The 25049-nt window shown below is 36.0% G+C and overlaps 2 protein-coding genes across 40 annotated transcripts in view; both read left to right on the top strand.

The window, feature by feature from the left end:
* The window catches only part of sorbs1 (sorbin and SH3 domain containing 1), a 184850-nt gene extending 169195 nt beyond the window's left edge, over positions 1–15655 (top strand). For 37 of the 38 annotated variants that reach the window (XM_088635596.1, XM_088635589.1, XM_088635597.1 and 34 more), the window contains 11 exons: positions 925–971; positions 1709–1823; positions 2492–2617; positions 3292–3486; positions 4716–5306; positions 6062–6187; positions 9028–9126; positions 10251–10310; positions 11382–11572; positions 12090–12196; positions 12803–15655. In XM_088635596.1, coding sequence (XP_088491722.1) covers positions 925–971; positions 1709–1823; positions 2492–2617; positions 3292–3486; positions 4716–5306; positions 6062–6187; positions 9028–9126; positions 10251–10310; positions 11382–11572; positions 12090–12196; positions 12803–12870 — 1725 coding nt within the window. In that variant the 3' untranslated portion in view covers positions 12871–15655. The remainder of the gene's footprint in view (positions 1–924; positions 972–1708; positions 1824–2491; positions 2618–3291; positions 3487–4715; positions 5307–6061; positions 6188–9027; positions 9127–10250; positions 10311–11381; positions 11573–12089; positions 12197–12802) is intronic. The other variant, XM_088635606.1, reaches the window with a different exon arrangement.
* A 5279-nt stretch (positions 15656–20934) lies between these two features.
* pdlim1 (PDZ and LIM domain 1 (elfin)) overlaps positions 20935–25049 on the top strand; it is a 29178-nt gene continuing 25063 nt past the window's right edge. Inside the window, exon 1 of one of the 2 annotated variants that reach the window (XM_088635578.1) lies at positions 20935–21295. In XM_088635578.1, coding sequence (XP_088491704.1) covers positions 21203–21295 — 93 coding nt within the window. In that variant the 5' untranslated portion in view covers positions 20935–21202. The remainder of the gene's footprint in view (positions 21296–25049) is intronic. The other variant, XM_088635579.1, reaches the window with a different exon arrangement.

Here is a 25049-nt window from a genome sequence, read left to right as displayed (position 1 = left end):
GACAATCTGTTTGGGATAAAAAGAGTTTAATCCTGATAAGAGTAGATGCATTCCTTGGACTTCAACTATTCTTATTAATTTATCTTTTATAAAAGAATAAATATACTTTGGATCACCAAAGCAACTTATCTGGATCCCTTCATGGGCACAGAAAACCTAAAAAAGTAAAATATTGATCTTGTCAGTTGCCACAACAGCTGGCAATTAAAAAATATTTTTTGTCAACTGTGTGACAAAGATCAGCATTTCCATGCTGATGTATTTTGGCATATATGCACTGGAGCTGTACTGTGAAGGTCCAAAACTACAGTATGTTAATAGGGCTTTTTTTGTGCAGCTCACTGTTGGAAAAGGACTTGTGTTTTTTTTTCCTTGATATATGGCAATGTTAACTTCACAGGCATCTTTAAAAGGAAAATTATCAATGGTCTTACACAGTCAACAGAACTCAAGATGGGCCAGGACTTCTGTGCAGAAGTTGACTCTTAGCTTGCACTTGCTTTCATCTACACCCGTGCAGAACATTTTACATTATTTTCAGTATATAAAAAAATAAACATGTTATGCTATGTTGGATAAATTCACAGTCAAGTTGAAATTGACCATAATCTCTTTGAACCACATCAAAGACATTTTCAGTCTCTTCACTGTATTTTGAATTTGGAAAATCAAAGTTGACACAGCCTCTGCAGTGCCAAGGTTAATGAAGAAATAGCATGAGATTTTAGGAAGCTACCACTAGATGTCATTAACCATCCACAGTCATCACTTCCTGATACTAATGCTTTATGTTTAGTTTTATATTTCATCTGCTGTACTGTTCTCTCTGTGTAGATCAGATTTCGCTTTTCAGTACTCACTTCAACACCTAATTATTTTTCTTGTAACATGTCTCATTATTGTTTTTGTCTCTACAACCTACAGATGACACCAGCTCGTGCCAGATTTGACTTTAAAGCTCAGACACTGAAGTGAGTACAGTTAAACAGAATCACTTATGACTGTGCGCACAAACCACTGTATGTTTGCACTAGTATTTTGTATATAAAAAGGAAAACATATTTGTTATTGTTTTTCTTTAGGTTCTAATAGAGATATTCTGTTCTACACTAATTTAAGTACCTCCTTGTTTTATTATTAACGTGGAATTGAGTATTTCAGTTTAAAAATGATAATGTAGATATAACATTTCTGAATGTCTCTTGAATCTACATTCAAATAATGTGATATAATTTAATATAAGTGGAGTCTCTTTGCATGTAAACTGCATTGGAAGTCATATTTTACTGTAGTTCCTGAAGAAGTCAATGTAAAGAAGAATTTATTACCAGGAGGATTTAATTTTACTCTTGTTTTAAGACATTGTAATATAGTAGCTAAATGGGAAATAATTGCTTTCAATTCTCTGTTTACACAATCTGGAGAAAATAGTAAAAATATTTTAACCTGGTTGTCTTGACTCCTCCTGTTTCATACTTTAAAAATCTTTCTACACATCCATCACAACTGGATTTTATGGTCATTTGTATAGAAAAGGGTGAGAATGGGCACTATTTGTGAAAACAAACCAACTGTTTTTTAGCTTAGTAGTTTTGTGTATATTTTGTGACCATCACCTATTTTTAGGTGTATTTTATGTACTGTAACAGCAATATCAGTGATCTAGTAGGTTTCTAATTCCCTTTGTATTGGGCTGATGTTTTGCTAGGGAACTGCCTTTCCAAAAAGGAGACATTGTCTACATCTATCGTCAGATTGATCAGAACTGGTATGAAGGAGAGCATCATGGAAGAGTGGGGATCTTTCCCCGCACTTATGTGGAGGTAACTGGACATCTATTATAGTGTATAAATTGACTTAACATGAAAAAATATTTAAAAGTCTATTAAATCTATTTATAACTGTTAAGATACTGTAAAGGTTTGTATTATTTACTATAGATTGAGTTTTAATGTGAAGCTTAATGCAACTTTAAATAAAGAATACATTTTAAAAAGTGTTTTAGGTGAAACTTATGCAAAGTCTCATCTTACTGTGTAATCAAATCACTGCTATTTCTTATTAGTGGGAATATATTAAGCACACAGTATTTTATTCATAACTGCATAATTGTGGTATACAAAGTTTCTGTTCCACCCAGATTGCACAAAGTGTACTATTGTCAGTTTTTTACCCCTCACTGAGAAAGAATGTCATTAGCATCCCTACAGGTGATATAATATCTTTGTAGGGCTTAAAACTTCAATTTGTGGCCAGTCTCACAGAATATAGAGCACATACTGTAACTCTAATGTAGTGAGATGCAAACTGACCGAAAATTAATTAGTTCAGGTGGGTAGCTGTGTCAACATGTGTAGGCTGCATAAAAACAAGTAATAGGTTTATTCCATGCTGAAAAGAGAACAAAGAAAACACAATGTTTCGTCCGTGGTGTGTCAAAACTTCATTAATTAATACAAAATTAATTAGCTGCCTTTGTTTATTGTTTTAGATCCTGCCACCAACAGAGAAGGCCCAGCCCAAAAAGTCAGCCCCAGTCCAGGTTCTGGAGTATGGAGAGGCCCTGGCTAGGTTTAACTTCACAGGGGACACAATTGTTGAAATGTCCTTCAGGAAGGTAAGTATTCCCTGTCCTGAAACAACTGGCGCTTAAATTCCTTTTGTACCCATTGGTATTAGATGAAGATATTGTTTGTTTTAGATTTGTCAGCCCCTTTCATGCTTCTAATAAAAAATAAAATCCACCTGAACTTATTGACTAATTCAGAAAAACATTTGTCCAAGGTTAATTTTGGTTGAAATCGTTTTGGGGGTTATTGAGAGCAGCCCTCTGCATCTTGTACTACTGCCTCTCATTTCTTGAGGATAGAAGTACAAGATCCTTCTTATAGGTTTTTTTTGCTTAGCATAAAAGGTAATTAAAACAATACTTTTCAAGTTTTGTATGTTTGATGTTTATGACATTTATAGTGTTAGCACTAAATAGTTTTAATTTTTAATTTTTAAAGAATTATAGATTCATTTGGATTTCCTCTATTGCTGTCAAAGGACTTGTTTCATCTTCCATATTACGGTATCATTTACTGATCAGTGTACATTTCCAATTTTGCCTCAGTGTGTGGTTTGCCCCGGTGACGTTTTCTGTTTATTGACCATGTCAATAAATCTAATACCTTTTATTCCAAATGATTTTTGAAATTGTAAATTAAATAAAACCGGATTACCTGATGAGTCTTTCACTCTCCTTGATGGAAGGGTTTTAAATCCCAGCTGCTTCCCATTCTGTTGCAGGGAGAGAGGATCACACTGATCCGCAGGGTGGATGAGAACTGGTATGAGGGCAAAGTCTCAGGCACCAGTCGGCAGGGAATCTTCCCAGTCACCTATGTGGAGGTTCTCAAACGGCCTCGTGTTAAGAACGGAGTGGATTACCCAGACCCCCCAGTGAGCCAGTCTCCCAATCGCAGCCACACTGCATCACCGCAGGTACAGTACACCGCTAACCTCAGGCCTGAGAGAGAGGGTTCACAGCTGTTGTGTTAAGGCTTAATGACTAACAAATGCAGCACAAAGTCTGTTTATTATTTAAACACCTATTTCTTGGGATCTTAAATTAATTTAACTTTAGTTACAATAAATAATGTGCTGAAGGTTGTCAATAGGGCTTTATTGCCATTTGCACACAATAAATTAATATAATAGCAAAACTGAAGAGAGAATGAAGTACAATATACAGTTGCAAGAAAACATTTGTGTTTTTACATTACTCATAATTACTCATAAAAATGTGGTGTGATCTTCAGCTAAGTCACAAGAGACAAGGAGACAAGCAGATTGTGTTTGTCTATTATTGTGATTTAGTTGAAGATCAGACCACATTTTTATGAGTAACTAATGCAAAATCGTGGTAATTCCAAAGGGTTCACAAACTTTGTCTTGCAACTGTACGTACAAGGATATACAGTAGTTTGTGACTGATGAAATTGGTCAGTTTGAATTACTAGTATATGTGTAGTGTACTGTACAGTATGTGTTTAGATTCTAGATCTGCACAGCCGTCTCTGGCAACTTGGTATACCTAAAGACTGGTTCTTAGCTATAGATGATCATTGAATTAACTATGAGAATCATGTAACTCCGATTAATTCAGTTACATTAGTTTTAATGTGTTCTGTAAATATGACTGGGTTAACTTCCTTGTCTCTGTAACTACACGTGATACTGTATGTGGTAAAGAATTTTCTTTGGAAAAATGAGCTAGATAAAGGGAAAAGTATTTTAAAAAAGACTCCTAAAAAGGAGAACCAACATGTTTCCAACTAATAAAGGTCCATCAAGTACTGTAGGTTTTAAAGGCCCATATTAACCTTAATATAAAATTAGTATTGTACTATATCTAAGGACATTGAGGATGAATTCATCATTAGCAGATTCCAGATTCCATATAGGTTTATGATATAGCTTAATATAGACTTTGATTTTTAATTTATTTAAATTGTAATGCCTTTAAATTAAAGATTTCTCATAAAATACAATCTAAATCAAATATCATGTTTGTGACTTTACCAACGGAGTATATATACAAGATCAAGTTACAATCATTAGACATTTTTTTAACATTGTTGCAGGTGCTTGTCTTCCTGTGGTGTGGCTTTACATTCTTCCCCTCTGCATTATTCATCTTTTTTCTTTTTTTTTCTCCTTCTTTCGTAAAGTGTGGCCACAACCGGCTGCTCTCTCCCACCCCTCCCCTGCGACGCGCCATCTCCCCTGAGGTGCAGGCCATCACCTCTGAGTGGATCTCCCTCACAGTGGGCCTGCCCCGCAGTGGCACCCCTGCTGCCACTCCCCCTCTCCCACCCCTGCCTGAGGGCTTCTACTCCTGTGGGGACTATATCTCTCCCTCCGCGGCCACCAGCCCAGTCCCTCCAGTCAGCAGCCCTCTGCGCAGCCCCCTGGGCCCCTCCCCTGCCAGCTCCCCGCTGCCCCCACCCTACCCCCCTCGCCCCCACTCCTCTTGCTTGGGCCCTGCTCCGTCTGTCACCTTCACGCCCCCCCAGGGAGAGGAGCTCCTCCGGCGCTCCGCGTCCCTCACGTGCTCCCCCAGCCTCGGCACCCCAAGAGGCTGGAGCCCCGAGGCGGGCTTTGTGGGAGGGAGCCCCCAGCAGAGGGGTCTGGCCATAGAGCTGGAGGAGAACCAGCTGTGCCAGGAGCTGCTCAATATTGTGCAGGGAGGAGAAGGCGCACAGGGAGGCAGGGAGAGCAGGCAGGAGGCCGTCAAAGAATGGCAGAGTAGCCCAGGAAAGGTATCCCCTGCATGGAGTGCAGTGTTGCAGTACTTAGATTCTTCTTTGTGTATTTCATACCTCAAAGGTCTCCTTTGAACTGGTTTTTGTAGCATGGTTGTTTTTGTACACACAGACTAGGATTATCGTTCTGGGTGATGAAGTAATATCAAAACAAATCTCTTGGCATAGCAATATAAAAGACATACTGTATGCATCAGAGTATTCAGTGTGCTTGGAAAGAAATTATCTAGCTGAATCTTTGTGAATATGCCAGAGAGATATTGTATGCATGGTTTGGAGAATCTTTTGTGTATTGCATGAAATTAAAATCATTAAAGTCATTAGCTGCTGTCATATTTGAAATTATCTGCTCAAATCACTAAGCCTTCCTAAAAGAAGGGTCTGTTTTCCGATAAACATTTGCACGTGGATACTGTATATGTTCATAACTTAAAAAATGATCCCAATGTCTCCTCATCAACTAAATCATAGGGTGCCTTTAGTAGTGGAGGAAACTAAAATTGGTGATGTCTTGTAAGAAGTAATTGGGTGTTGTATTGTTTAATCTGTTAAAACCTAGCTTTGTAAAACTGAAGCTTAAGAGTGGTATCACACCTGTACCTGTCTGTCAAGTGTAGTCGTGTCAGTTCGTTTTATGTATGTGACTAATATTATTTTTTATTCAGCGCATTCTGACTTAAGCAAACACAAACGAGAAGTAATAAAGCTTAAGATCCGACTTTCAAAATTAATAAATCCTTCTTTTCCTTAAGAGAGGAGACCTGAACAGGTCTATTCATAGCCCCCCTCCCCCAGCCTCCATCTGCACTGCCCTTCTCTCTCATCCTTCAGCCACACCTGTCAGAACCCCAGCTAGGCGCAGGCCTCCAGGGCCACAGGTAATACCATCAGTGACAGTCTCCTTCCCTTCCAACAGCATGGCAGTGCCAAGTGTGCCTCAGTATACAGTTGTAAAAACCTCCAGACTAACAAACATTCCTTTAACTCATTGGCTTAAATGTTGTACTGTTTGCAAAGTTAACAAGACTGAGAACCGATTCAGTCTTTGCTGTTCCATTTTCCTTTCATTCACATCGGTAAAATAACAGTTTTTATAACATTTTTATCTGTTAGATGGAATTGGACAGATGTTTTATTTCATGACTAGTGATATTAGACAGCAGCCTTACTACTTTCTACCCTGATCTCATCAGATTTCAGTAGAGTCTGTGTAAGCTGAGCAAGACTGGGCCTGTTCATTACTGAGATGGGAGACTTTTCCTTTTAGGAAAACAAGTTTGCTGCTGTAAAAGTTTAAGGTAGAACAGATTTTGATAGTTTTTCCCCTGGACGAGTACTCCAGTATGGTGCCTGTGTAGGAAGTACAGTAATGTCTTTCAGACATTAAACTGGGTCCTGATAAATTGGTCAATTGAGATTCCATGGTACCATTTAAAAGAGTAGGGGTGTTAACCTTTATCCTGGCTAAATTCTACTCTGGACTTATGCAAGCTGTGCTTCCTAAATGTTCTCATTAATTCAATTGGTAGAGTTTTTTTACATTTCCTCTCCTGATCTATTGTCTAGTTATTGCTGATTTGCTTTGTAGTTGTGTGTTGTGTAGTTACGGGTGTTCAAATGGCTGCCACATGTCACTCAGGAGTTAGTGCACTTTAGTGATGGATGACGTGAGTCCCTTTAAAAAAAACATTTTGAGATTTTTTGGGCAAAAAAAATCAAAGTGAAATCATTATTATTGTGTTATACTGAGAATCAAAAGAAACACTATGCATATATGCTGGAAAGAGAAGAAAAGAAATCTTGTGTTTCTGTCACTATGGAATAAACCTGTACTTGTTGCTTTGGAGCCTACACATGCTGACACAGCTACCTACGTGAACTATCACATATGTTTTTAGAAAATGTACGTAATTTTGGTTCTTTTTCCAATTGTTCTGCATCATTGAGATTCAGTTAACTGGGGGCAGGCGATGAAGTGAGGAAGAAAAACACTGAAAGTATGTAAAATGCCCTGTTTATTACATAAACAATGCCTTCATGCCACTGGTTGGAGCATTACCTGATCTGGATTTACCAGTAGTGGCACTGAGTCCTCTGAGTTTAATCTAATTTTTGTGTAGCCCACCCTGTACATCAGTGATTGTGCCACAAAAGTGGAGAACGATCTACAAATTGTTGTGTACAAAAGATAAATCCATTGGGAGGTCCAAGTGTGATGATCTGGACCACTTGTGATTTATGGCACCCTGACTGCCGGGCACTAAATTGTCCAAGTCATGGGACATCAATTACTATCTTTTGTGTGGGCTCATTCTGTGTGAGAAAAGTCCAGGAGGACAGTCTGTAGATGACTTACTCACCAGACTTAAGCCCTATTAAACAATTGCTTAGAGACCAGTGAACAGGCACATGCTTGTCCAGGCTCTGTGAACGGAATGGAACAGCATCATCTTTGCTGCAGTGAAAAGTGTGTGCCATAGATGCATTGCTTTCCTCGAGCCTGTGACTTTCAAAGCAGCCTTCCCTGTTCATTATCATTTTGATGACACGTGCTTATCAGCATAGCGTTTTTCCAAATGCCATGGTTATTCAGTAAAGTGCTAGTGTACCTAGAGTATTATAAAAATGTTTTGTCATTATCCTGATAAATGCTCTAAAAAAGGTAAATTGAAGGATCAGTTTAATTTACATATAACACTAATATAAACATTACTTACTGCCAGACATTGTTTTTAATGAAAGTAAAAACATTCAACTTCATCCATCCCAGGCAAGTACATACTGTAGGTGATACTGTAAGTGCCACAGGAAAGCAATGCTTTGTCGAAACATTCTAAGTGTTAGTTAACACTTTGATCAGTGTAGTTTTCACTGAAATCTAGTTTATAATAAAGATAAGTGGCATTTGTATAGCAAGTGATATTTCTAAAATTTCAGTAAAATTGGAAGTGTGTTTTTAAAATCTGTTCTTAAAAACGGGTGTGAGACAGAATTTATGGCAGACTTCTGTGATTGAGTTCTTGCAGTTGATACAGGGTGTGTGCCTGTTACTTTCATGTTGTAATTATACTATATCTCTGTTGCAATTGTTAAAATTAATTATACAGGATTATGGATAAGAAGGTATTTTGTTCAGATATTATCTTACACAACTACAGTAGGTGCACCTTTGTGTTGTCTGTTTTATTTGTTTTTCTATTGTTGATTTCAACTGTTAAGAAAACCTCATTTGGCTATTTTATGAATAAAAGCTCAGGATTTGTAGCAGCGGTGTAATGGAATTCATTTCTTATTTATTTTACAAGAACTTATTTAAAGGTTTGAATCTTTTCTATACATTATGGCTATTCAATATTTGTGATCCTACAACAAAATCATGACCTGAACAATCTTTGTATCATGAACCTTTATCAAGCTTTATTGTGGATTTTTTAGTCTTCTGTGGCGGTTTCTTTATGGGCCATTTCCAATAGTGACTGCATAATGAAGCTTGCAGTACAGTGGTGCGATTTTTGCTTGTTGAGTTATTAACTCCCTTTATCATCTCTGTGAACCACACAGAACATCTACTTAAATGTTTGATTCTTTACTAACTAAGCTTGTCTTCTGAACATTAATGTCAGGAGAAACAAGGTCTTGGTATGTGCTTGGTAATTCAGCATGCAGCAATGTGAAAATATATTAACTAATGTCACCTTTTTCTCCCCTGAATATTTAGCTTGTGCAGAATGAGACTGGGTACCATGGGCAGACCTCAAGAAGTCCAGTTATACTGTCTGATATTCCAGCTAATGTTATGAATGCCAACACTTTTGCGGTAAGATGCAATGGACTTCAGTGAACTATTGTACATTGCACAAAGCAGAATTGTGAAATAGTATGCCTACCCCAGTTTACCCTTAATTGTACATATTGTCTTTGAAATTAAACACTCTGAAAATAATTTTATGCTTCTAAAAAGCTGTGGAGTTCAACATTCACATTCAGATACAGAATACTATAAAGAGCGGAAAATAAAATATTTGGTAAAATCTCAGACACTCGGCAATAAACAAACAACAGCTATGCTGTATTGATGTAATAATGTATTAAAATACATTATAATTCCTTGTTTTAAATTGTTTAGATATAGGAATTTCTAATCTATAATATTTTATTGTGCCTTTCTTGTGCAGAAATACCTATTTATATTAAGATAAAGTATGTAAAGGATTCATTTTTTTTATTTTTGAACTACTCAATGTATTCTTTGTCTTTGAATCTGTTATTATTGTTACTATATGTAATATGTCTTGTTAATCACAGTCTCTGCCTTTAGATGCACCTTTCTGTTTTTCAACACCCCAGTTCTTTTACGTGCTCTGTCCCTTGGCATGTGTTCAGATGCTGTGTTGGACATAACCACTAGTTTGCTGCTTATCCTTCTTTCTTTGCAAGCACAGAGACATTGCTAGGTCAGGAGGTGTGTTGTACAGTTCAATGACTGAAATATTTAGACCCAGCGCCTTTTCATCAAAGACCATTCTGAAATTTTTGAAACCCCAAAAGCTATTGCAGACACTGAAACTTGCTTTCAGAGTGCATTACTAAGGCAGCACTTCTCAAAAGAAGCAAGGGAAGTAAGAGAAACACATTGCATCACACAATATATAATATGTAGTAAAATATTAATTAGAGATACTTAATTAAGCTAGAAGTATTTAAGATGTACACAATTATGTGAAATTAATTACATTTACAGAAACAAAAGTTAGTAAATATTACTGTTGTCCAACATTGGCATTCCATTTACTACTGTATATATTAGCATTTAGAACCTTTTTTCTAGCGACGTCTCTGCTCTTTTCATTAAGTCAAACTGATTGAAATATCCTTTTTGCTTCCTTGCGACCAATAACATTTGCCAAACTTTCTCCTTTCTAAATTGCCTCGTGATCACAGCCCTCCCACCATTCATTGAGATCAGGACCAGAGCTCACAGACTCTGAAAAGAGTTATGTGGTAAGAAATGGGTAATACAGTGGTCTTTAATCGTACCCTCAAAGAGACTAATTCCCTAAGCAGAGAAGTGATATACTTAATTGAATGATTTGAAAAATATAAAAAAGAATTTTAAAAAATGTTTTTTTGCTGTTCGAGGGTTAATTTAAGTTAAAGTTCTGCTTTGCCCAGTTTTTGGTGATGTGCAGGTCTGAAAATGAAATTGTGGCAAAGAATCTTGAAATTTCCTCATTCATTTATTATTTTTCTACTTTCAGAAGACACTGTGGCATTTGCTGCATAAATATTAACAAATTAACAGTTTAGTTTGAATTATAATTTTAAAAAGCTATGAATGTTCAATATTTTTTTTAATAAATCTAAAAGTGAACATGCAAAAATATGACTATGCAAACATTATGTCCATATGTATTTTCATATTTTCAGTTATATTAGTGTAAAGTAATCAAAATTCTAGTTTGAACTTTTTGAGGTAGTTTGACATTACCAGAAGTCAGCTTGTACCTTAAGTTGTACATTATTAAGAAGATCCCAGCTAGGTTATGCCTGTTCTTTATTGCTCTACACACTGCAGTATTCCTCTCCTGTTAACTGGCTGCAGACTGCAGTGCTTTGAAAAACATTCTTGCGTTTTTCTTCAGTAAGAGGATGGTGTTTGGAAACTTGCTGTACTATCAGTGTTCTGTCATCTTGCTCTGTTAATAACTCACACAATTGACTGCATGTCCTTAGGCAGGACCTTAACTGCAGCTGTTAACTCACAAATTGCTTAGTCTTTGCATTATTCTTTGGTATCTATGACAATTTCACATGCACTTATTCTGTATCTTGCCTGTTTTCCATGCTTACCTTTGGATTCCTCCTTCATCTGTCCTGGCTTTAACGGACCCCCTGATGTTGTTACTTACTGGACTCATTTGATGCGTCTGGAATGCTCCTCTTCTCCTCTCCTAACCTGCCCTCCCCAAACTCCATCTCTTTTCCGTGCTGACTGTCTGCGTTGATGGCTGGGGGGGGATCGGCCTGTCCTTCCTGTTTGCACTGTATCTGTGTGCTGTATCTGCTTCCCAGGAAGCGGTCTGCAATGAGATCATGAATATTGCAGAAAAGTCTGTCCATTACTGCAGCACCCTCTCCCATCCCCTTGACTCTAGCCGCAGACTGTCTTCTAATCACAGTAAACAATCTTTCATAATTTCTCAGCAACCCCAGGCTCAACAGCATAGGAGCAGTCCTGATCAGAACCGGACCAGCTGTGAAGTGTAAGTTCTGCCCCCACATCTCAGCACATTGCTGAAAGACTGAAGTCTCTCAGCAGACACTTTGAGTTTTGTCTGACTCAGTGGGAAACTGTAAAGTAGATTTATTTGTGTTGTCAGCTCTGAAAGGTTTAGTCTCGTCAAATCAAATCATTTTGGTGCTTGATTTTTGTATATTTTTGGAAATTAAGAAATAAAAAGGTGTTTCACTAGAAGTAAAAAATTGGACTAAATTACAGAAATACAGTACGTACTTTTAGGCAATCACCTATTTGTCAGTAAGACTGTCAAGCAGTTGACTAATAGAAAATGCTACAAGGAAGAACATTTTTTTTTCATGTTATTGCCACAAAAACCTCATTTTAAGTACATGAGTATGCTTTAGGAGAGGCCACAGAGGAACGTAAAGGTCCATTCTATACGTGGAAATGAAGTTGCTTTTTGATCTGGGTGATTGTGATTGCTCTGATCACAGACTTTGAAGTCACCAGTTTTAACCTTGTTATCTTTCAATCTTTAGCTTCCAAGCCCTGTACAGTTATGTGCCACAGAATGAAGATGAGCTGGAGCTCCGGGAAGGCGATGTTGTCAATGTCATGGAGAAGTGTGATGATGGCTGGTTTGTTGGTAAGTACTCACCAATTCTTTTTTTTTTCCTTTTGGTTCGGCTTCATCTGGTCATTTCTAAACTATGCAAGGCCAGATAATAATATTTGTTATAATAATAATAATAATAATAATAATAATAATAATAATAATTATTATTATTATTATAATTATTATAATAATAATTCTTCCTTTCCTGAAAAAAGTACTCTTTCAGAGTGAAACACAAAATATCAACTGCAGAGGAAAAACCTTTTTTTTCTCTGTTCTAATGAATACAGAAAGAGGGTAATTGAATAATTATGTGAAGCCTTTTCATATTGAGAAATTCCATTTTAAATTGCTTGCACATTATATCCATCCATTTTCTAACCACTTTTCTTACCACTCTCGCTGGGACGCCAGTTCATCGCAGGGCACACAGTGACACAAACATGCACACACTTACACTAGAGCCAGTTTTCCCAGAATCCAATTAATCTGCCACTATTTCTCTAGACTGAGAGAGGAGGACAGAGCACCCAGTAAAAACATAGTCATCACGATTTAAAATCCTTCAATCAAATCCAGATTCTGATTAATTACACATTGATAAAGCCAGTTTTCTTTTTTCATGTCAACCTCTAGGTACTTCCAGAAGAACAAAACAGTTTGGCACCTTCCCTGGGAACTATGTGAAGCCTCTCCATTTGTAAACATTGCTCTTCCAAATGGACACTAACAATAACACAGCATCCCCCAGCAGCCTCTTCAGTTACCATTTGGGAAACTTTGGGACTTTAAAAAAAATGTGAACACACCTTTCTTTGCTGTTGAGCTGGAGGTTTTGGTGAGCATTTCAAGGTCAAGTAGAAGTGGATGAGGCATGTGATTATATGGTAAGAGGTTCTTCTGAGAAGCATGGCCATTGTCTCAGTTTCAGATTATGTGCAGGACTAGAACGACAGGGAGTGCTGAGGATTCACTGCCTCAACTCTTCTGCCTGGTACTCACTGTCACTTTGCTTGCTGCACCAGCCCAATTTGTGCAAACTCTTGATATCTAAAAGCAACTGCCTGATAAACCCTCAGCAGAGAAGTTTTATAAGTCTTTGTGAAGCTGTGTGCTGTCCACTGATCTGTGGCTCTAAGCAGAACAATTATTTGAATTTCAACAATATGAAGATCTCATATGTAATAATGAGGAAGATTTGGTTTAGAGGAACTTCTTAGTGAAGGACCTTAAGAGAGTACTGGAAAAAAAATCAATAGAAAGTGCTTCTTGTGATTTATTTCACTTTGTTATACAGATACCTGTACACCATAAAATTTAAAGTCGCATATCAAAGTACTGAAAACTTTTCTGTTGAAATAGCTTTTTTCCAGATGCACATTTCTGTACATATCATTGAAAGCTGTAATTCAGAGTGTAGGATAACTTTCCAAGGGCTTGCAACCTTTTCTTGGAGACAGTGCAGGAATCAGCAGATGAGGGCATACCCACAGAATATAAGAAAGGCCATTGAAGATGGAATTTTACATGTTGCCCATTTAGGTTTAATCAGGAGGATTTATTTTTGTTTGAACGACCCATCTTCCCTGATTAAAGCTAAAGTTTAATGGTTTTATGAAAGGAAAAAGTTCAATAGGAAAGGCTATTTTCATTATACCACCACCAGCTTTTAACCAGTACTGCCAAGCAAATGCTTCTACATAACCCCGACTCTTTCTCTTACCGAGGAGAGTAATAAAGTATCTTTAAATATGAGACAACTTAATTGTATTTTTGATTGAACATGTCATTTACCAGGCAGATTTGCAGGAATAATTTAGTATGCTATCCTTTTCACAGAACATCATCTTTGCATAAAAGAGTGAAAAAAATACCTATTTTTATGCTGATAACTTTTTTAGAGAGAAATATAACAAAAGTAAATGGATTACTAACATACTAAAATGCAGAAGTTACAGCCGCCCACTTCCAAACTTAAGATGCTCAAGATGTGGAAAGCACAGTTCTCAGTATGTGTGGAGAGGGAAAACTGCATGGAGTAAGGTTTCCATCAAAAACCAAAAACTCCAAAAATGGTCATTCAAATAAAGAAATAAGTCTAAAGTCTGAGATTTGACTCCAGAAGTTCAAAGATAAAAATTATTTTTTTAAATACGTTTAAAGATTTTAGTTTGAAGGGTGACATTTAAATCAAACCATAATTCTTGTGTGACATGAAATATGCAAATTCTGGATTCACTCAGTTGTTCCTTACAACACAGTAACTTCCTAAAGATAATGAAGAACAATTATGATTTTTTGTCATACAGTAGGTATTCCAAAATGCCATGTATCCACTCTGCAGTCCTCAGTGATTACTGGCAAACATGACTAAAATGGCATAAATTGAAAAACAGATCTATGCACTAAAACATCTTAGTTATACTGTACAATTTACTAGTTTTGAATTTACAATCTACAGTTCAAGTACGTTACCTTGACAAATTTGAAATTTAGTTTATAGAACAGCTAAATTCAGATTGGGCACCATAAGAATGCTTGACAGCATTTTATAAAAGCTGTTTCATCAGCAGTGGCCTAATGTTAACTCATGTTAAAAATTAGAACAGGCTAGCTTTTAAATTTTGAGCGTCTACTACAGATTTCAGATTGGAGCAGGGTAGTTTGTCTTTGTGACATTTGACTTCCAGATATTTTTCATCTTTTATGTAGTATATTGTTCTATTTCAAGGTTGTAGCCTTTGACGTTTCAGATTTTAGTTGGGTTTTTTTCAAAGCCTGATCACCATTTCTAAAGGTTTGGGAATTTGGCAAGAATGTAACTTTAAAACAGATTGACGAAAGTACAGTATGATTGTAAATATGTATATTTGATTTTGTACAGAGCGTGTACTTATCCTGTATAGAAAATAATTTAATAGAGATGGATTTAAAAGCGAGAGGAAAAAACAAGACGGCAGTTATGGAGCTCTTTGATTTTACCAGTTTATTCACCTGAAGGATTTTAGTGAAGCACACAACACAAAAAATGTCTAGCACAGAAAAACACATGCACTAAAATAGACTAAAAAAGTGTCTTGCTACCACCTTGCGGGGATCTCCTAGCCCTCATATTATGTATGATTTAGGAAATTTTGTGTTTTCTTTTTTCCCTTTGTTGTTTTTATCTAATTTAAAAATATCCCCAGAAATGTATTACTCACCTGTAGCAGTGTATTACAAGTTTAAAAATACCTAATAAAACGTTTACAGTATGCTGACTGTATATAACAAGATGCTTCTAATACATTTTATTTACCATTTTCTGTATGCTGCGGTTCATTCTAAATGCTCTTTGCAGCATTTTGTGTTTAATTTACTTCTGATAGTACTGCTTTATGATTTCACAATATGAATTACAAGGATCTATTTACAGTGTACTGCTGTGATTGCTAAATTCAGTATTATGCAATATTTAATAAACTTTATTCAAACATGTCTGGAAAATAATGTTTTTGTCAACATTATTATTGTTGTTTGTATACAGGTATGCCCATTATAGGGTTTGCATGCATTGCAAATACAACATTTAGCTAAAAGGCCTGAGCTGGAAACTTTTTGTTGCTTTATTTCAAGATTTTATCTTCAAAAAACTCTTTATTGCAACATGTAAAACCTTTGAATATTTTCCTTTACCAAATCTTTTATCTCTTTTGGAGCATGAATATCATAACTTTTTATTTGGTTATTAAGTTATACTATTTTAAAAACGGACATTTTATTGAGCTGCTAGTTATTGATAGAGTTGGTACTGTAGTTGCCTTCAGTACCATAGAATCCAACATTTTTATGAAACCCCATTTATCACTGCCAAGTTGCTGTGATCAAGGAAAGTCAGAAGACCCATCATATCCCATTAGAAAAGTGCTTGTGTATGCAAGCTTCTGTTGTCTGCAGTCAAGCAGAACAGAATTCAAGTACAGTATTAACTAGAAGGTGTACACAGCTCCAATCATGTTCATTACTCATGGTGCTCAGTAAGTGATGGATTGCTGTTTGGGATCATGTTATACATAAATTAAACTCTATTCCAGTTTTTTTTGTGGCCACTGTTGTGTTTCGTTAGGTAATTAAGGCTGAATTTTATACTCTGGGACCTCATCCTACCACACAAGTACTCATTAGGTTTTCTGTGATTAGTATGTATCCCTACATACATTAATTTTAATGCTCTAGTTGTAGTTTTTGAAAGCAAATTGGTAGTGTTCATGGAAATTAAAATGCCTAGAAACCTGAGATACGAATGATGAGAGACAGGTTCAAACTGAGGAGTTAGCAAAGGTAAAGCAGCAATTTCTTCTCTCTGTTGGTTTTATAATGTATTTGCTATCTTGGCATGACTTCCTGTAAAATGTTGAGAGGATAGTGTTTATCCTGAGGTTTGTCTGTCTACATATAGAGACATTTCCTGATATATTCATACCAACCCCATCATATTATAGACTGTATCATTGCCCTGGCTTCCTCCATGCTCTGCAATCCTCTTCTAGAGAGTTGGCATGTCAAGAGTGTCCTGTTGCCTAGGGGGGTGTGCCAGTCAAATTCAGGGAACCTAGGTATAATCATTGCCTGACACTGAGGATCACAAATTTCTTACATTTTCTAAACAAAGGGGAAACACTTTATAGAGCAATCGGAGAGAAAAGGAAACTTGACAGATTCATAATTTGCTGTTGGATTACTCTATCGTGTATACTTTTGGTATGGTGCAAGCCAGCATTCAATCTGTTACATTTTTGGGCTTGTTTCTTAACTGTAATTTGTTATAATGGACAAACACACCATGCAAAGGGATGGCCAAGCTTTGATATACAGTAGATAAGCAAATAAGAATCCTTTTGAAAATATGGTACATTAACCAAAACAATTCAATAGATTTCAAGTTTATTTGACTACCATAACAAATGTGGCTTCTTGTGTAGTAGTCTGTGCTAATTTCCTGTGTTTTTTCAGGCATTACTGATTTCCAGAGACATCTACAGATCCGTATCTAAGTTATTGATTTGGCCATAAATTTCTGTCAGTTGCCCCATACAAACTTGACTTAATGACAATGATATATGGAAGTTAAAAGAGAAAAATGTGAGTTGCATGCAACTTAGTTTACATTTTCTGTGAAATGCTAACTTAAACGCTTTTATAGGATGTTGTTCACAAAGTTAAATGTAAAATATTACAGGTGTGGTTTTATATGGCATAGTAGATTTTTACATATTTTTGTAATATTTTCTTTTAAACAATAGAAAAGGGCCATGAAAACTAAACACACTCACCTAGACACTAGAAGTAAATATCAAACATATTTACCTAAGACCCATTTAAGCCCAAAACACAAAAGTACTAGTAGCCCTTAACACCACCAAACACTGAAAGTTCTAGGGTTTATTCTGTCACTTTTTAAAGATTTCTCAAACTGGCAAGTATTTTCTCAACTGTAGCCCAGTTATTCCAAGATACTGTTGATCCAGCTGTTTCCCATCAAAGGAATATCTACAGCTTAAAGCAAGACCTTAGAAGATTATGTTAAAAGAGTAAAAATATGCATTTTTTTCCCCTACAGGATTTTGAGTTTTTTACTTGTTTTTGTTATGTGTACTTTCTAATATTCCCAGAACGGAGCTTTTTAGTTTTGTATTAGATTTAGTTAATCCTTTTTGTGAATTTAATACAGTACCTGTCCATTGTTGGTGATATGAGTACTTTTACTTATTCAAAAATAGCAGGTGTCCACTGAGTTTTGGTATTAAATAGGGGAATGCATACATACAAAGCTTTGGAAAAATACTGAAAAATCTCATTTGTTTAAGCAATTTTGATGTTTTTATATATATATACTATACATGCCACCTTGTACTTTATGACTGATATGAGATATCTTGATCATGGACAGTCACATTTGAAGTGAACCAGGCCTCCATGAGTAGGCTCACAATACATGATAATGGCCAACCCTATCTGGTAAAATATTTTAATGAGTGGGAGGTTTAGATCCAGTCTATTTATATTGGCAAAAATAGGTAGTTATACTTGGACTTCAGCCTGAATTGGGAGCCTGATATAGGTCTGGAAAAAAGTATGGGTGTATCTTAAATTCATGGAAATTGGTAGAGGGTTTAAAAATATGCTATGTTACAGACTGATTTATAATGCCTCATACGGTAGTATGATTTACTCTAAGTGCATTTTTAATAGTATTACTTGAAGTTAAACATTGACATTATAATTATTTGGCTGAAAATGTAGCCAAATCAAGAGGTTCTAATTAACTTTTTCTAACATCAATATTTTGGTACCCATTTACAGTTGAGTTTGTCAGAGCAATGTTGTAAAAGGATACAGCTGCAGAGTCTTCACACAAAACTGCCAGTCTAGAGGTCAGAACCATTAGTCCACAACAGCATCCGAAGCAGTGTTCCTAGATTAGTATCACCAAGACAAAAGTATTTCCAGAAATACCAGAAAATATCCAGAAAATACAAACTTTTGATGAGTCCATGGACTGTATATATTTTCTCTGTAATGTTAACACCTGGTGTTTTTTTTCTTAACAAGAAAACAAAGCAGAAAGATGGAAAGTGGCAACCTGTCAAAATACTATGATAATAGGGAAATGTATGTGTTATTTATTTTTTTTATTGTGTAACATTTTGGATTTGCTATTTCACAAAAAGGGGTGGTGTTTTTTTTTCTCCTGCCCTTTGATAAAACATTTAAAGAAAATATAGAGAATGACAATGTAGAATCATTTGAATAAGATTAGTTTTAATTTGGGTTTTAGATACATACTTGTTGAAGAATAAGCAGAATATATTTGAAACAGCTACTGAACTGCTTCCCATGGATGTTTTGGGAAAAAGGGCTCCTTTATATTTAAAATCTAAAATCTTTTAATGTTACCTCATAATCTTCTCTTCCAAATTGTCTGGGAATCACATGTGATTAGATGTCTGCTTTTACATATAATGTAAAATACAAAGATCAATTCTCACTTCTTTAATGAGTGTAAGATAATTGTTATGAATCTAACATCTTTGGGGGGGGGGCAAACTCCTACGTGCTGTATATAACAATGAGGAAGGTTTGTTTCTCATGGGAATACCTTTAATTCTCTGTCAACTTTTATACTTTCACCGTAACCCTACACTTATTTAAACAAAGTGAATTAATTCCAGTAAGAAAATCACTGCTTATAAAAGGGAAATAAGACTGAAAGGCTAAAATAATGTATACACAAAACAGCTTGTACACAAAAAAACACTGAAATGTCTAAATGTACATGTATGTCCTCAGGTGTTGATGGAAAATTGGTGAAAATTGGAGGTACAGTATATTGACAGATAATTTCTAATGCGCCATGCTATCCCTAGTGGTGTATGATATATTGGATCAATACATAATGGAATATCCTAGATTGTACAATTCAATCTTCAGACTTAAACACAATTAAACATGTATTTTAAATACTGAAGAAAAAAATGAAGTCCAAAGAATCCAGGAATAGGCAAGAACTCAAAATGGTGAAAGAAACTCGAAGTATTAGCGCTGCAAAGAAACTCAAAATATTACAAGAAGAATTTGATGAGATCAATGGATTGCAGACTTCATGTTATTGCCAAACTTTGTTCCAACACTGTCCGTAACAACAAGATGAACTCTGGCTCTGTTCAGGAGCTTGTCCACTTGCTCAGGGAGGTCTACAATCTAGGCACTGCATATGAGATTCCCTATCACTTGTGCACATTACACTGTCTACACCTTTAATAATCAAGTTCCCCACAGCCACTACTTCCCTTTTACTAGGGGCAGAGCTCAGATCTGTCTACAATATGGCCTGGAAATTGTGGAAACAATCTCTAGTGATGCAAACTCTTCCTTGAGGCTGTAGCCTATTCTCACACAGTTCTTTTTCCTGCTCATAGATCTGAGTGCCGAGATAATCAGACGGGGTCTCAAGTCCTATGATTATAAACACAACAGACTCAATATCCCAATAGCCAATCATCCTGCAAACACTCTCTGCAATGGCCTCCTAATGACATTTCTTTCCTCTTGTTTATTAAATACCCCTTTTAACCCAGACCAAGGTTCCCAAAACAGAGATTAAGCATTTAGATAATTTACAATGCATACACAACTTTAATGTTTAACATGTTGCTTTTTTCACATTAAGAATGAATACAATATGTTATTTAAAAACATAAGAGTTAAGGCCTAGGTATTGTCAGATACCCACTCTTTTCTGCTGCACTGTACATATTACTATACAGTATATACAGGGTATGTGGATTGTTTTATTGTTAAAGTTGCAGCCTTTAAAAGTAATTAGAGTGTACTCCATCACCGTTTCTGTTTCAGATAAGCCACACAGCTCTTTATACTCTGTCCGGAATTGATCAGATGTGATAAATGTCATAAATTAGCTAAATGTTAAAGCCGAAAGGACATATTCCCTGCAGCTAATCTAAAGTCTTTCACCAAACTTAGGCAACAGCAATAGCAATTGAAGATCTAACTGAATTTAGATAAATGGTTAAGGTGCACAGCTCTAGAACAGGAAGGTGTTCCTGTGTGCTCGTAAATAATAGGCGTGCAGGATCATCATAGCAGAGTAAGAATGCGAGTCAAAGGGTCGGGACATTCCACATCCTTTTAATCAGCCATACCATACATGGAAATGCTCGCATGTCAGACGGTGACGTATTCGTACAATCCCAAAGACAAACATAGGATATCAATATAATCGGATGGAGCTGCCTGGAAATTTCGGCAGGCGCTCACTTGGCTAACTCACTGGAGCGGGGACCACCCTCTGATTACACAGGGTGATAAAGGCACCTCCCTTCGCATTTACTGTTGCATTGCACTTTTATTTCCAAAAGTACGATCTAGCCTGTCGTGCTTTTCGTAGCTTATTTTTCGCTTCCCTATTGCTCAATAAAAAGTGGTGTCTGTGATCTTACTGAGACTCGTAGCTTTCACTTTTCCTAGTCTGAAGGCATGCCTCTGCGAATTGTTCTGAATGGTCCCGGACCATGGGGATTCCGTCTGGTTGGAGGAAAAGATTTCGAGCAACCTTTGACCATTTCACGGGTAAGAAGCTTATTTCCTCCCCACTTACAAGTTTTTCATATGTTTTGTCATTTTATCCTTCATAAATACATTTCTCTCCCGGTAGTTTAGTCGCAAGTCTTCTTCACTAGGAATTACTTAGAAAGCAGGATAAAACGTTTTTTTTTATTGCATGGCTACATATCAAAAGAAACAATACACAAACAAGATAGAAAAGAGAACTACGCCAAAGACTGCAATATCATACAGTATTTTACACAGCATTGATTCTGTATCACTATGTGGATACTGTTGCAGTCTTTTAATTATTGATGCGCTGTATTTGAATTGTGCTTTTTAATTTTTTATCACGAATAGCTTTTTAGGAGAATCAGGCAAATGAGGCAGTGGGTAGTAACAGTAACAACTCGTTAACAAGACGTGCACGATTACCTGTTTGAGTTTGAGACGGGGGACACATCTCAAAGGAAAAATAGTGTATCTGTTACATCTACTACAACCTCTACTTCAGGAAGCTAGTTTATTTTGCTATAAAGCGCTAGAATGGATACTGGTTGTCACCCACTGTACCTCGGTAATAATTGTGAGTAGTACATACTGTAAATGGAGTGCCCTCCACACAGAATGCCTTGCACAGGACATTCAGGATGCTTATTGTTTCAGTCTTCTCATACTTTTGTCTTTCCTGAGACTATCATTGTTCACCAACATTTCTAAGCCATACTTTTCAGTGGTTGGGATGGAATTATAAAGTAGTACTTTTCGTTTTACTTCACATAACCCTGAGTATTTCCCAATGGCTGGTATTTAAGACCTATGAAATTGTGTGAAGTCTATAAGATGCAATGGATTTATGCTGATAATTTTTAGTAGAGGGTCTATGTTTTGGAGAGCTATCAAAGATACGTAGGTGAGAAAGCCATTCTGACTGCTCTGCTCATGCAGTGCCCTACACATGTAAGTCTTCAAAAAAAGGTTAAGCAGATAAAATAAAGATGGCATTTAATCTTTTTCTTACTACCTCCCAGGAATTCTTATTTTGTATTTCTTGAATTGTCTTAAGGACAAACAAATAAAACATTAATATTCATACTTTCTAGCTAATTTCTTATTCCAATTAAAAAGCATGGAAAATAAATAAACTAAAGAGTGGTGTACTGTATAAACTACCCGGTTGCTTACTTTTTGTTTACCTTTATTGGTATTGACACTGAAGGAGTGTACTGTGTAAGTCCAGTAAATCTCCAAATAAAAAAGACTAAATGGTGTACGTCAATTACTGTTACAAAAGTTCCATGATTAGGGTAAAACAAATGAAGTTTGAAACAAAACTGCCTGATAATAAAAAAATGCCGACACACAATAAATCTTAAACTGATTAAATGCCCGTTCAAAAACTGGAAATATTCTCATAGCTGAAAGCATAACAAAAAAAAATATATTTAACAAGCAGTTCAGCGTTTTTCATAAATGGCTAGTAAACATTGGTTGTGCATTGATGTATTCCTTCCACGGACTTGATAAAAGCTGTGTAAGAGTATGAAAACATTCATTTCAAGTAAATGTGCAAGAACCATTTGAAGTATCACTTCTTTTATTGTACTTAAAGCTCTTAGTTGCTTAACAGTCCTACATTTAATAGAAATGTTATACTGTGTATATATAAGCATTCTGATATCTTCTGCTTGTACAAAAGCCCCTTTGGATATTTAACAGTAGAGTGTATTAGAAGTTCCTATCTGCATGTTACACTTTGCTGCTGAATTGCATTTACATTGTCTCTGCCAGGGTACTAACAAAACTTTCTTTTTCCTTTTAAGCTTAAATGTATATACTGTAATAATGAAACATTTCTTTGTGGTTTACAGGTGTTAAGCCTGTACAGTTCACTGTGTTCTGTGAAATAAATACCAATAATTTTGAATGGAGAGCTATGTTAACTGAATTTGGATGCAAGGGAAGAGGTAAAGGTTAAATCTACGTTGAGTAGCGCAAAAAAAGAAAAACATTTCAGCTGCTATGTCATGTGACAATTGGGGAAGACTTAACAGCTTAAGTTTAACAGCTGAAATGTTACATCTTTTATTTCTGCTTTTGATGAGGGTGCAAATACATACTTCAGTGTTAGAGCCTTGTCAAAAATAATTTACTCGTGCTTTAGTGTGTGCCACACCTTTGGTTTCAGTCTTCCTCAGATTCATTTGTAGTCAGCACGCTTTCCTCGCCTTGTGGTTTTTCAGAAATTTGTGGACATGTCTGCTCTCGCAAAAGTGGTCTTAGCTTAACAGTTTTGTGTTAGTTTTTTCACAAATGCTGATAAGGTGCGTGGTTGAAATAGATTTAGAAAAAAAGTTGTGAACATATTTTCCAAGTTGACTGGTTTAAAGAGGGGGTGGAGTTGTGTTAGTAGTTTTGAAACATTTTCATAGGTTTTAAAATAAATTTCAATTGCATCAAATAGAAACTAGCAGTAAATCCAAAGACCATACATCCAAGGAAACTGTTATATTCTACTTATGAGTTGTAGTGTTGTAACTGAAATGAGGGAGAAAATAATTCAAACCAGTTGTTTTTAGTCTTAATATCTTGTTGATATGCAGCATTTTTCATAACAGCTTTTAAAAAAATTGTTGGTTTCCTTGTTGCCTATTATTGAGAATGTATATACTCAAACATAGGTTATTGCCTTTCACAGAAAAACTAATTAGAATTCAAAGTTGTATTTCATAGAAGGTTGTTCTTAGGATAAAAGTGACTTGCAGGAATACATGAGTGCCCTTCTTTACCAGCTATGCAATGCGTATCTCAATGGCTAGATCTGTGTAAAGGCATACTGTCGTCTTTTCGATGAATAAACAAGTACCTTTAAAATAAACCATCGTAGCCCAACTAGAAAGTGTGCAACAGTGTAGTGTTTTTACAGTGGGGCACTGTAAAAAGTGTTGAAATGTCCACAAACTGTTTTTAATGCTATGTCCAATCATAACTGTATCCATTCTGTTAGTGAGTCTTCAGTGCACAATGTGGTATCAGTCAATCTCCCATGGTGCCCTACTGTGTTTTGTTAGCTGAACTGACAGTGCAGTTATGTTAAACTTCTTTATCTTGGAACAACAGTCACAGTGACCATGTTTCCTGATTGCTAAATTTGTATTGCATGCAATCACTAGGGACTGTGCTGTTTATATTTTTCAAATATGCTTTTTTAATCTTAAGAAGTTGAAGTAAATTATTCTGATGAGCAAAAATGTAGGCATCCCTGGTCAAAGTGTCTGTTTCAGTGAATCTATAAGTGAATATAAGTTGACAAAAGATCTGCCTGGTACAAACTTAAACATGACTTTCTGTCTGCAAATTTAAATTCACAATTAATATTTATAGCATTGTAGACATTCAAAATAATAAAACATTGAATATGGCATGTCCAAACGTACTTATTGTAGTAACACCTCCATTGGTAGAAATCATACCTTCCAAATGTTTCCTGTAGCCAGCAAAGAGTCTTTCTATTCTTGCTTTTGGATTTTTTTTCTACCTTCAATCTCAGAAATATTCTTAGGTCTTCTTGCATGCACTGCATGCTTGAAATCCACAGATTCTCAATGATATTCAAGTCTCGGAACAATGAAAGCCATTGCAACACCTTAAACTTTCGCTCCTGTAAGTACTTCATAGTTGGTTTTGAGGTATGTTTCAGATCGTTTTCTTGCTGTCTTGCTTTTCAGCTTTACTTTCGGCACTGAGCTTCTAGGATCTGTTCATATTTAGTTGAATC

Source organism: Lepisosteus platostomus, chromosome 6 (genome assembly GCF_059453375.1).
Source record: "Lepisosteus platostomus isolate fLepPlt1 chromosome 6, fLepPlt1.hap1, whole genome shotgun sequence".
In the NCBI taxonomy this organism is placed as follows: domain Eukaryota; kingdom Metazoa; phylum Chordata; class Actinopteri; order Semionotiformes; family Lepisosteidae; genus Lepisosteus; species Lepisosteus platostomus.
The sequence above is the reverse complement of the archived record's forward strand: the minus strand, read 5'-3'. Positions and strand labels throughout refer to the sequence as shown.